This window comes from Chenopodium quinoa, unplaced genomic scaffold, assembly GCF_001683475.1.
Source record: "Chenopodium quinoa cultivar QQ74 unplaced genomic scaffold, ASM168347v1, whole genome shotgun sequence".
Lineage (NCBI taxonomy): Eukaryota > Viridiplantae > Streptophyta > Magnoliopsida > Caryophyllales > Amaranthaceae > Chenopodium > Chenopodium quinoa.
The window spans coordinates 359,640-372,435 of NW_018742564.1; the positions used below are offsets into that span (position 1 = coordinate 359,640).

Below are 12,796 nucleotides of genomic sequence, written 5' to 3' on the forward strand. Positions count from 1 at the left end.
AACTTCTCATCTTATTATGTGCTACAATGTGCATGTTCTTAGAGGCTAGCCTTCTACAAATTTTTATAACATGGCGGGTGTAAATTTGTTAATTTTTACTTGGAAACCTTTGTAGTTATTGAATGAAACCAATGTATACTTATATAAGGTCTGAAGTTTTATAATGTTCATTTTAAAATTATTTACTACCTATATGCATTTTTAGCCTCTTATTATTTGAACATTTTTCCCACCAATTACAATTGAAATATAAAATTCTCTAAAACTTGTTAAGCCATAAACTCTACATATGTAATATGGCATACATTTCCGGATAAATTACATACAACTATTGATCTATTCTATTTTTCAGTAAGATAAGATACATCCTTATTCATTCATTTTATGATCAACATATATATGATGTCTCTTAAAGTATAAAAAATCTATAAGATATTGAATACTTTCAATCCAATTACTTGAGTTCTTGAAAGGAAAATGATTGTACATGAAGTACAACTCAATTTCCTTCTATATTCAAACTTCCAAAATTAGTCATTTATATCAAACATGATTATCATCATTAAAAGTGGTTATAACCCTTCTTGTTAGTTATTCATTCTTAGAAATTGATTGAGTATTTTTTTTTTTTTTTTTTGAAATAAAGAAGGGGAAAAAAAAAAAAAAACATGCTTGTATGAGAAGAATGACTAGTAAGTGAGGCAAGCAAATAAGGTGGTGGTCTCACTCCTCCCCACTATACCTAATCTACTCTTTTTCATGCACATAAATAAAATTTCAAACTTCATTCTTTTCCACTCGTGTACTTCTCATAATTTTAATCCAAGTTAATTTCAAAAAGAAATCAAAGTAACAAATTTAATTTAACACCGTTTAATTTCATCATTATTATTTTAATTAAATTGTGATGATCCCTTGTTCAACAGCTCCAGCAACAATAATAGTTGCAACTTCATTAGAATTTGATGATGCAAAAGATCTTCTTTCTTGGGCTATCAACATTCTTTCTCATCCCAATGACACCATTATAGCACTACATGTTATAGGTTTGTCATTATTTTATGTTTGAGTTTTATTTTAAGCATTTATTTTAGTTAATTTGCTGAGTTCATGCAAATTTTTATTTGATATCTTATCTTGTTAATATACTTGTATGGATTAGTTGAATGTGATATTGTTTAATTTCCTTAATTAGTTTAATTGATCTATTAGCTTGTTATAATGAAATGTATGTATATATGTAACAGTAGGGAAGGAGCCTAAGAAACTTGTGCCTAAATCAAGAGATTATAGACGATTTCGCCGAGCTAAATCTTTTGTTCTTTCTGTCATGGGAGAGTTTGCCGAGACTTGCCAGTGTAAACAGGTACATACTTTGCCAATTGCTTAAAATCATCCAATATGATATGGCTTTATTATTGTTCTATATGTACTACATGTCTACATGTGTTTCTTTTTCCAATTTTCGATTATATCGTGTTGAATGATATGTTGTAGGTGCATTTGGAGGCTAGAGTTGTATACAGCTCGAGTATAGGGAGTGGTTTAATCGACGAGGCTAAGAGAACAACCGCAGAATTTCTAGTTCTCAAAGGATCAAAGCTTGAACCAAAAAGGTAAACATATTAACAGAATACTGGTTTTTGATTGGATTTCGAAATTTTCAATTATGTGGACTTTTTAATTATATAGGTTCATTGTGAGACGTGAGAAATAATGTACTTTTGTAAAAGACTATTTTGGTAAAGGATGTTTTTTTTAGGGAAGTGATTTCATATACTTTGTTATGAGAAGGTCGGACAATATGATAGTTGTGAATCAGCTGGATGGGAGAAATATTATTTATTCACATACGCGGTATCATATTTATATCATCTATGTTACTAATAAAATTTTGGATTCTACAATGAACAGAACAGCAGGGGAAATTACAAAGTATTGCATGAAATATGCACCAAAAGGATGCTCAATTATCTCAATTGAGCAACTAGAAAATGAAGCAACATTGGATTCATCATCAATCTTAATGGAAGGTACATTAGAAGAGAAGTCTCCTAGGACAGTTTTGAATGGTGTTGACGGGGAAAGTGCTCCTAGTACCGAAGATGATAACTCTAGTTTTGATGATTCGAGTAGCAACTCCGAATCATCTTTACCAGTATCACCACCACCACCACCAACGACAACAACAACAGTAAAAACAAAAACAAAAACAACGACGACAACAACAACGACCAAGTATAAGGAGTCCCCTTTGAGACGCGTAGCGTCATTTTTCTTGAAGAACACGTCAAGTGGAAGGAGAAGAAATAATGAGAAATGTAGCATTGGTGGAGTAGAAAAGCTCCCACAACCTTCTTTAAAATACTTTAGCTATGATGAGATCTCGCAAGCTACCAAAGATTTTCATCCAGGTAAAATGATAGATCAATTTAGCCTTTTCTCTTCTTAAGCAATTATTTTTTGTTAAATCGTTCAGTTTTTTATTTTCTTATATTTGGCTTAGCAAGTCAGAATAATTATTACTTTGTACATGATTAGGATTATCGTATCTTATATGATACTACTATATGCTATACCCTCAAATATGAACGTTTTTAGGAAAAAGAACTATAAAAATTTGAATCAATTAATACGTACTCTTATTAAAAAAATAACTTGGTGATGATTTTGAATCACTTGATATAATTTATGACATACAATTGTATCACGCTCTGTAAGAATTATCGATTTTTATAAAACACGAATGCATGTCACACTAACTAATAGTGGCAATACACAAAATATATATGCTACGTACGTACCTCTCAAAGTAGTATCAAAGGACATTTATCATCATTGGCAAGAATGTCTTCATCATTTTAGATGCTTAAGGGTCTCCTATTGTACCTTAAGAAAAATAATGCATCATTATTACAACAAAAATGGATCCATTAGGACGTGGTGCATTCTTTTTTCATGGTACATTAATTTAATATGTTACCGACATCTATAAACATTGACCACTATATTAAAAAATAGAAATCTCCGTGTACACTTTAGCAAAAGGTCAATTAATGTCTTAATCTACCACTAAGGCCTCTAAATTATACCATAATATACTAACAAAAACCTTTAATTTATGGTTTTTTTTTTCTTTTAAAAAAAATTGCATAAAACGCTAAAAAGAATAGAGATCAAGCATTATGAACAAAAACAATTAATATCAATCAACACATAATTTTGTCATAAATTTTTTAGCTAATACCAATTTAGAACAAACGAACTAGTTGTTTATACGTAGTTTATCGGTTTCCATTAAAGTTGCATACATCACAAACCCACGAATTTTATAAGGGATTAAGTTTTGGTCATTCTAGTATATTGGATGCAATCTTATGTCCATTTGAGTGTGTCATAAACAAGGGTTGTTTATAAACAATAATAACATCAAGTTGACAGGTAGTGTGTGTTACAAGCAATGACAGAAATTCGTGATTTTCTCAAACCTTCTAACCCTCTTCTCTTTCTTGCATCATTACCAATTTACAAAATAAAAAAAATTCTACGATAAATTTATTTCTTTCTATCAATATAAGATATAGAGGGCGCATGATCATGAATTAAATTTTTTCCATTCAATAATTAGATCATTGATTTTGAAATAATGTAATGTTGGTTGATAATCGGTATTTTAATTTTGCCTATATTCTAACAATTAACGTTAAAATTTAAGAATAATAGACCTAAAGAGACAGGGTTAAATTAACATCTATATCGAATTCACATTAAATTAATATATATATTGGTTTAATACAAAGTAGGTTTCTTTATAGTATTGAATTAAAGAAATTTTCTTAATAATGATGACAATTTTTCAAAAAAAACCAACCTTTAATTTATACTCCATATTAGACTACTTAGGATGCATGCATGCTACGAGAAAATTACTGCGTATATTAGATCCATATTTCATTGAAAACTATCCGACATAATAAATCTGTATTATTATATATATGCGATATATATATGTTTACTAAAGTTTAAATAGTTTCTAATATTGGGTCGTTAAAAATTGATGCAGATAAAATGATAGGACAAGGTGGATATTCGGAGGTATATAGAGGAGATATGCAAGATGGAAAGAGCATAGCAGTGAAGAGATTAGCCAAAGACAACACTAATCCACAAAAAGAGAAGGAATTTCTTATTGAATTGGGTATTATTACTCAAGTTTCTCATCCTAACACGGCTTCCTTAATTGGTTACTGCATCGAAAATGGTCTCTATCTCATTTTCCCTTTCTCTTCTAATGGCAACCTCTTCGATGCTCTTCACGGTAATTTCACCTTTTAACTCTTTGATTGTCACGTTGTCTAAACTCATTATAACTAAGATACATGTTGTTGATAAGTATTAGGTGACTCGTACTTCGTAGCTTTGTCCGCCCGATCGGGCGGACATTGCCCGGTCTGACCGGGCGGTGGGGGTTGGATACGTTGAAGCATTCGTATGGAGTTTTCTTCTCGCGCCCGATCGGGCAGACCTTGCCCGGTCTGACCGGGCGGAGAAGGAAAAATGCGGAGACGCGGATTTTACGATTTAAAGTTATCTTTTATGTTATCTTTTTGCCCAAGTATCTTTTATTTTAGGGATTAATATAAAACCTCCCTAATATTAGTATAAGGGTTAAGAGAGAGAGAGGGAGAGCCGTTCTTGAGAAATACAAGAATCATCTTTGTAATCTTTGCAGTTTATAGTGAAATCATTCGATCTCGGTGCCCGTGGACGTAGCTATCACATCGATAGTGAACCACGTAAATTCTTGGTGTTGTTCTTATTGTTTGCATTGAATTTCTTTATTGTTTTCTTGTTTGTTTTCGACCTTTGCTTCCGCTGTCGCACAACAATTGGTATCAAGAGCTCAGGTTCAATCCTTGGAGAGTTTCTTGAAGATAACAATGGCAGGAGATTCAACAATAAGAATTGAGAAGTTTACCGGGAAAAATAGTTTCGGGCTATGGCAAATTAAGATGAAGGCTCTGTTAAAACAACAGCAGATATGGCGTCCGTTGGCTCCAAAGAGTACTACTTCGGAGTCAGAAGATGGACCGACTGACCCGCAGTTAGAAGTTATGGAAGAGAAGGCACACTCTACCATATTACTTAGTCTTGATGATCAAATCATCACGGAGGTGGCTGATCAGGAAACGGCGGCTGGATTGTGGCTGAAGCTGGAGTCATTGTATATGACTAAGTCGTTGACCAACAAATTATTACTGAAACAGCGGTTGTTTAGCCTCCGGATGCAGTCAGGTACTTCCTTACGGGAACATCTAGAAAAACTTAACTCTATTTTGCTTGATTTACGTAATTTAGATGTTAAAATTGATGATGAGGATGCTGCGTTGATTTTACTTGTATCTCTACCGTCTAGCTTTGAGAATTTTGTAGAGTCTTTTGTTGTTGGTAAGGATTCTATAACCTTAGAAGAAGTGAAGGCAGCACTTCATACTAGGGAACTCAGAATGAAAGCTACGAGTGATAATGGGGATAATGGTAGTGGGTTGTTTGTTAAGTCCGGAAAGTCTAAAAAGAATAAGGGGTTTAACAAGGGGAACAATGCTGGGTCGGGTGCTGGAAACGGCAAGGATGGATCTAGTAAAACTACTACTAAAACATGTTATTACTGTAAAGAACCGGGTCACTTTAGGAATAATTGTCCGGTGAGGAAAAACAAGTCCCAGGCTGCTGTAGTTGAAGAGAAACCGAATGAGAGCTATAATTCAGAGGAAGATTTAGCATTAGTCAGTTCTGCTAGGTCTGATGATTTATCTGATAACTGGGTTCTAGATTCAGGGTGTTCGTTCCATATGTGTCCACGTCGAGATTGGTTTGATACATATGAACCTCGCAATGGGGGCATGGTTATAGTCGGTAACAATGCTCCATGTAAGGTCACAGGTATTGGTTCCATGAGGTTGAGGACTGTTGATGGGCGGAGGTTAACTTTGACTAATGTACGGCATGTTCCTGCTTTAGGAAAGAATCTGATTTCATTGGGTACCCTGGATGACTTGGGGTACAATGGTGTGTTTTCAGATGGGGAGTTGTGTATTTTCAGAGGTTCTGAGTTGGTACTTAAGGGTATCAAAAGGAACACCCTCTATGTTTTTGAGGGTGTTACACTGCCTAGTTCTGCGGTTTGCGCATCTGTATCTCACCAGGAGATGACTAAGATTTGGCACATGAGGCTTGGTCATATGGGGGAGAAGGGGATGCAGCTATTGTCCAAGAGGGGTCTTCTATCCGGGGTCAAGGTTGCCAACCTTGAATTTTGTGAGCATTGTGTGTTTGGTAAGAAACACAGGTCAAAGTTCAGCAAGGGTGCTCACATTACTGATGCAGTGCTCGATTACATCCATTCAGATTGCTGGGGTCCATCTAGAGTTGAAGGTATGGGAGGTTACCACTATTTTGTGTCATTTGTTGATGACAAGTCCCGATACACATGGCTTAGGTTGCTTAAGTCAAAGGATGAGGCCTTCAAAGTTTTCAAGCAATGGAAAGCTTTGGTGGAAAATCGACAAGGAAGGAAGATCAAGAAGCTACGAACGGACAATGGGCTAGAGTTTTGCAAAGACGAGTTTAATCAGTTCTGTGCAGATGAGGGTATAGGTCGGCATCATACTGTCAGGAAGACACCACAGCAGAACGGTGTAGCAGAACGGGTTAATCAGACACTGCTAGAGAGAGTTCGATGCATGCTCTCTAATGCAGGGCTTGGGAGGAGGTACTGGAGTGAAGCTGTGTTAACAGCTTGTTATGTCATTAATAGGGGTCCTCATTCTGGAATTGATTCCAAGATTCCGTTTGAGATCTGGAGTGGTAAGTTGCCTAATTTTTCGAATTTGAAGATTTTTGGTTGTGTTGCTTATTATCATGTTATTGAGGGTAAGCTGGATCCACGAGCCAAGAAGGGGTGTTTTGTTGGGTACGGGGATGGTGTGAAGGGGTTTAGAATTTTTTCACCTTCGGAGGGTCGGGTCATTCTTAGTAGGGATGTTACTTTCGATGAAAACACCATGTATTCAATTAAAAATGCAGAGATTTCAGATTTGAGAAGGGAAGGAGACAATTTATTACAGACAGATGGGGTACTTGAGGTACATCAGTCTACCATTGCTGATTTACCTCGGGTACAATATATTGATGATGATGCTGATGTTCCAGTGCCGGGTACTCCTGAACCTGAGATTACTCCTACTCATTCTAACTCTGGGGATGAGGTGGAGCAATCTAATCAGGGGTCATCTAGTCAACCTGACACCATTCTTGAGATGCCTAAACGAGTTATCAAGAAGCCTGTTAGATTGATTGAAGAGATGGAGGGAAGAAATTGCTGTGTTGATGCGATGACAGGTTATGCATTGAGTGTAGCTGATGATGTAGAGTCATTTGAACCTGCCACATATAAACAAGCAATTAGTTGTAGTGAGTCTGCGCAATGGCTTGCCGCAATGGGTGAAGAGATGCAGTCTCTTTACAAGAACAGAGTGTGGGAACTGGTAAAAGTACCGGAAGGGAGGAAGCTTGTGGGTTGTAAATGGATTTACAAGAAGAAAGAAGGGTTGTCGGAAACTGAGCAAATACGTTTTAAGGCTAGGCTAGTTGCTAAGGGGTTCAGTCAGGTAGAAGGGGTTGATTTTGTTGAGATATTCTCACCTGTGGTTCGACATACTTCTATCCGTGTGTTATTGTCAATTGTAGCACATTTTGATCTTGAGCTGGAGCAGTTGGATGTTAAAACGGCTTTCCTTCATGGCGATTTGGAGGAGGAGATTCTGATGAAGCAGCCCGAAGGATTCGAAGTTCCTGGAAAGGAACACTATGCCTGCAGATTGCTAAAGTCATTGTATGGACTTAAGCAATCCCCCGACAGTGGTACAAAAGGTTTGATTCTTTTATGGTTTCACAAGGTTTTGACAGGAATTCATATGATTGCTGTGTGTATCATAGTAAGCTGGATAATGGTTCCATGATTTATCTTTTGTTATATGTTGATGACATGTTGGTTGCCACAAAGAATAAATCTGATATTGCTAGATTAAAGGAGATGCTTAACTCGGAGTTTGACATGAAAGACTTGGGTGCAGCTAGGAAGATTTTGGGTATGGAGATCTACAGGGATCGGGCTAGAGGTAAGCTTTTCTTGACTCAGAAAAGCTACATTGAAAAGATTTTGTCTCGTTTTGGGATGGAAAAATCGAAGCCTATAAGTACGCCAACTACTGTTAGTTGTAAGTTGTCTTTGTCTATGTCACCTCAATCAGAGGAGGAGTTGTCTTATATGTCTAGAGTTCCATATGCAAATGCGGTTGGTTGTTTGATGTATGCTATGGTCTGTACTAGGCCGGATATTGCGCATGCTGTTAGTGTTGTAAGCAGGTTTATGGCTCGACCTGGGAGGGAACACTGGCAAGGGGTGAAAAGGATTTTTCGCTACCTGAGAGGGACAACTGATATTGGTCTTGTGTACGGGAATGGTAGGGAATGCTTGGTCACTGGGTACAGTGATTCTGATTATGCAGCTGATGTGGATACCAGGAGGTCTGTGACTGGTTATGTGTTCACTTTGGGTGGTTCTGTGGTTAGTTGGAAGTCTACATTGCAGTCATCAGTTACGTTGTCAACTACTGAAGCTGAGTATATGGCTTTAACTTCTGCAGCTAAGGAGTCTATTTGGCTCAAAGGCCTAGTAGGTGAACTGGGTATTGCACAGGATTTTGCTACAGTGTATTGTGATAGTCTAAGTGTGATTTGCTTAGCTAAAGATCAAGTACACCATGATCGGACGAAGCACATTGATGTCAGGTATCATTTCTTGCGTACTGACAAGAGGATTAAGGTGAAGAAGATTGGGACTGCTGACAACCCGGCTGATTTCTTCACTAAGCCTGTTCCGTTTAGCAAGTTTAAACATTGCTTAGACTTGCTAAATATTGATTACTACGTGATGTAGTAGGCCCTGAGGGGCGAAGTTGGGGAGCTCCTGGTGTAGGTGTGTTGGCCTTAAGGTGGAGCTTGCCCGGGGCTTGTGATGCAGGTGGAGCATTATGAGTTGTTATACTTGGAGACGAGTATGTGATGGGTCTTGGTTGAAGACTTATCGGGATGTATGGCTTATGCATGAGTCTTGCATCGGGTTTGGCTTGAGATGTTTTTCCACTATGTCTTGATGGGGTCGTTTGCTGACTACGAGTTCTCGTCAAGGTGGAGATTGTTGATAAGTATTAGGTGACTCGTACTTCGTAGCTTTGTCCGCCCGATCGGGCGGACATTGCCCGGTCTGACCGGGCGGTGGGGGTTGGATACGTTGAAGCATTCGTATGGAGTTTTCTTCTCGCGCCCGATCGGGCAGACCTTGCCCGGTCTGACCGGGCGGAGAAGGAAAAATGCGGAGACGCGGATTTTACGATTTAAAGTTATCTTTTATGTTATCTTTTTGCCCAAGTATCTTTTATTTTAGGGATTAATATAAAACCTCCCTAATATTAGTATAAGGGTTAAGAGAGAGAGAGGGAGAGCCGTTCTTGAGAAATACAAGAATCATCTTTGTAATCTTTGCAGTTTATAGTGAAATCATTCGATCTCGGTGCCCGTGGACGTAGCTATCACATCGATAGTGAACCACGTAAATTCTTGGTGTTGTTCTTATTGTTTGCATTGAATTTCTTTATTGTTTTCTTGTTTGTTTTCGACCTTTGCTTCCGCTGTCGCACAACACATGTCATACAACCACGATTTAACTATTGTAGTATACTTTTGTTAGAGGGATAACATATTTAAAAAAATCAATGATTTTTGCAAGATTACGACTTTATTAAGACATGTGACAACTATTTTTAGATGCTTTTTTAAGGTTTTTTTTTCTTTTTACTAGGTGACGAAAGCAAGTCACTAGAATGGGCAGTGCGATACAAAATAGCAATAGGTATAGCAAAAGGACTCCATTATTTGCACAAGTGTTGCAAACATCGGATCATTCACCGTGATATCAAAGCTTCCAACATCCTTCTTGGACCAGATTATGAGCCACAAGTAAGATTATACTACCAACCACAATTTAAATTGTTTATTAAGCAAAGTTTTATAATAAATACAATATACTAATCATGTCTTTATTTTTATTTTTATTTATTTATTTATTTATTTGGTTATGTAGATTACAGATTTTGGACTAGCAAAGTGGGTCCCTAGCAATAAATCAAGTTACCAAAATGCATTTTTACCAATAGAAGGGACATTTGGATACTTAGCACCAGAATATTTCTTGCATGGAATTGTGGATGAGAAGACCGATGTTTTTGCATTTGGCATTCTTCTTCTTGAGATTATTACCGGTCGAAGACCTATTGATTCTTCCACACAAAGTCTTCTATTATGGGTAATTATAATCAAGCATAATTATATTTTACTAATTAAGCATAGATGATTATTAACACTAACCATTGCAATGGTTTTGCTTAATGTTTGGTAATTAGCTTTTTGCGGGTTTATAATGTCTTTTGAATTTTACTTGTTTTTGTTTCATTAGTGTAAATCGGAGAATAACATGTTTGGTGAAAGTTTTTTGCCAAAATAAAAAGTTTCCACTAGAGTGATTTTTTTTTTGATTGTTTTCCCTATAATATGGTAAATATGTTATTATTATGCATGTGAGTAACAACTAATTTCGTCTACTCACTTTAAAAGTCAATATATAGAACTTGCTAACGTTGTTAATTATTCAAACAAGCTAAGTGAATTAGTCTACGTTAAATTAATTGTCAAACATGATTTGTTGGTTTGTTAAATCCAAAGTTTTTTTTTTAATTTATTATTACTTTACGATTGTGTCTCTATAATATTGTAGGCTATGCCATTAATGGAGAATGGGAAAATCTCAGAGCTAGTTGATACAAGACTAAAGGGTGAATATGATACGGAACAATTACACAAAATTGTACTTACAGCTTCTTGTTGTGTGAGACATTCCTCTACATGGCGTCCGTCGATGAATGAGGTAAATTAAACTATAATACATTAAATCCCTAAGGTTAAAAACCAATTAAATTACGCGATAACATGATATAAGTCATTTCCTTTCTTTTCTTTTCCCGTCAAATCTTAATTTGGTTATGTTGCGTATGTGTGTAGGTGTTGAAATTGTTATCGGAAGGTCAAGATTCTGAAATTGCTCGAATATGGGGTGTTCAAAAGAGTTCATCGGACGAAATAGATGATTATTCTATGGTTTTTGGTTATAATGTCCCCATTGATAAGGAATTAGAAAAGGCAATTGCAGAACTTGAAATTTAGAAGATTTATAAGCTCTAATTATGATATAATAAGTAAATAAACTTATTGTTTTAGGGGCTTTGAAGGCAATGGTCATGTATCAAAGACCGTTGTAAATATTTTACATAGGAAATGCATTATGGGAAAAATATCGCATCAAATTATGTTACAATATTTTTTTTTTTTTTTTGTGAGATAGGGTGACTTTTTTTTAATTTGTAGTGGTGAATTGTTCCTTTATCGGGTGTTCTAGCTATATTTTGTACTTATAATAAATTAGTGTAAGATTGTTAGCTTAATACTTGTTATATAGCAGTACATTGATCATTTTTAGCTAGCTATACATCAAGTTCTTCCCTTCCCCTGTTCTAAGTGTGTATTTTATTAAGTTAATTTTGTCCAAACTTTTTCCAATGAAAACCAAGTCTAAAATAAGAACAAAGAGGCAATATGGCCGTTTGGATCAACATATCAGATGATCCACATGTTCTTCATGTTATTAATGATATTTTTGTAATTTACAACTTTACAATATTAAAGGAACGAAGGAAGTAGAAAGAGTTGTAGCCTTGCAGGGGAGAGATGGTAACAATGATTGTTACCTTTGCAAGTTGTTTTCGATTTTGGAAAGGAACTACGCATACACAAATTATTGTATTTTCTTAATTTGGAATGACATACCACATCTCGCTTTATCTAATTTTGGTAGAACATTTAATCAATTTTAAAACTCTAACCATCTGTTTATTCTTTTGATTTTGAAAGTGATCCTTAGATTCTTTAATCTGGCCCTTGACAAATTATTTTGTATGAATGACATAAACTAGATTAATGCACTACATCAATTAGCTCACCATAGACTAATTTTGATTGTTGTTAGTTTTGTATTAGCAAGATCTCGTTTGGCAAAACGCAAGGGCTACCTAACAATCCAAACCCAACATGTTTTTGGCCATTTGCAGAAGTGGGCTTCTTTATAACAGCTTAAAATATGTGTTTAAGGCCCAGTGATTACCCAACTCTTGATGCGAGCCAACTCTTTACTCCGTATAACTTAGTTGTATCTTTGATCTTTTAGGCTGTTGAGCTATTGTGTTAACCTTATTTATTTTTTATTATTTAAGTGAGTATGGACCTTTTTTTTTTTTTTTTTTTGGCGTTCCATCCAATTCACCTTTTGGGCTAATTCGGATTCGGGGCTCAGTTTTGGGTGGTTAGGTTCAAGTCCCCTCCCCATTGTTATTGCGGGGAATCGAACATGCGGTTCTCCCTACCAAGTGCAACCCCAATCACCACTGCACCAACAACGTGCGGATCATTTACCTTGCGAGGTTCAATCATTAGGGTCGTGAGATTGCTTCCTAATTCCAGTTCTTATGGTTAAGCATAGCTCAATTACTATCACAATTTACAGTATATTTGGGAATTTTGATAAATAATATCGATTCCTAAGCTTTTAATTGTCCTTAATTACGAA

The 12,796-nt window shown here is 36.0% G+C and overlaps 1 protein-coding gene across 1 annotated transcript; it reads left to right on the forward strand.

Annotated features, from left to right (window-relative positions):
• Positions 1–639: 639 nt before the first annotated feature.
• LOC110720627 (probable receptor-like serine/threonine-protein kinase At5g57670) lies at positions 640–12,038 on the forward strand. Its single transcript, XM_021899672.1, has 9 exons — positions 640–1,046; positions 1,248–1,366; positions 1,498–1,616; positions 1,915–2,414; positions 4,064–4,318; positions 9,923–10,080; positions 10,205–10,426; positions 10,895–11,044; positions 11,179–12,038. The coding sequence occupies exons 1-9, from the start codon at positions 908–910 to the stop codon at positions 11,338–11,340; spliced, it is 1,824 nt and encodes a 607-aa protein (XP_021755364.1). The 5' UTR covers positions 640–907; the 3' UTR covers positions 11,341–12,038.
• Positions 12,039–12,796: the final 758 nt, after the last annotated feature.

Excerpts from the sequence above, each read along its gene's own strand:
- LOC110720627 (XM_021899672.1), top strand. The coding sequence starts at position 908 with ATGATCCCTTGTTCAACAGCTCCAGCAACAATAATAGTTGCAACTTCA. Across the intron at positions 1,617-1,914 it reads TCAAAGCTTGAACCAAAAAG|AACAGCAGGGGAAATTACAA; the intron begins GTAAACATATTA and ends TACAATGAACAG. Across the intron at positions 10,081-10,204 it reads GACCAGATTATGAGCCACAA|ATTACAGATTTTGGACTAGC; the intron begins GTAAGATTATAC and ends TTGGTTATGTAG.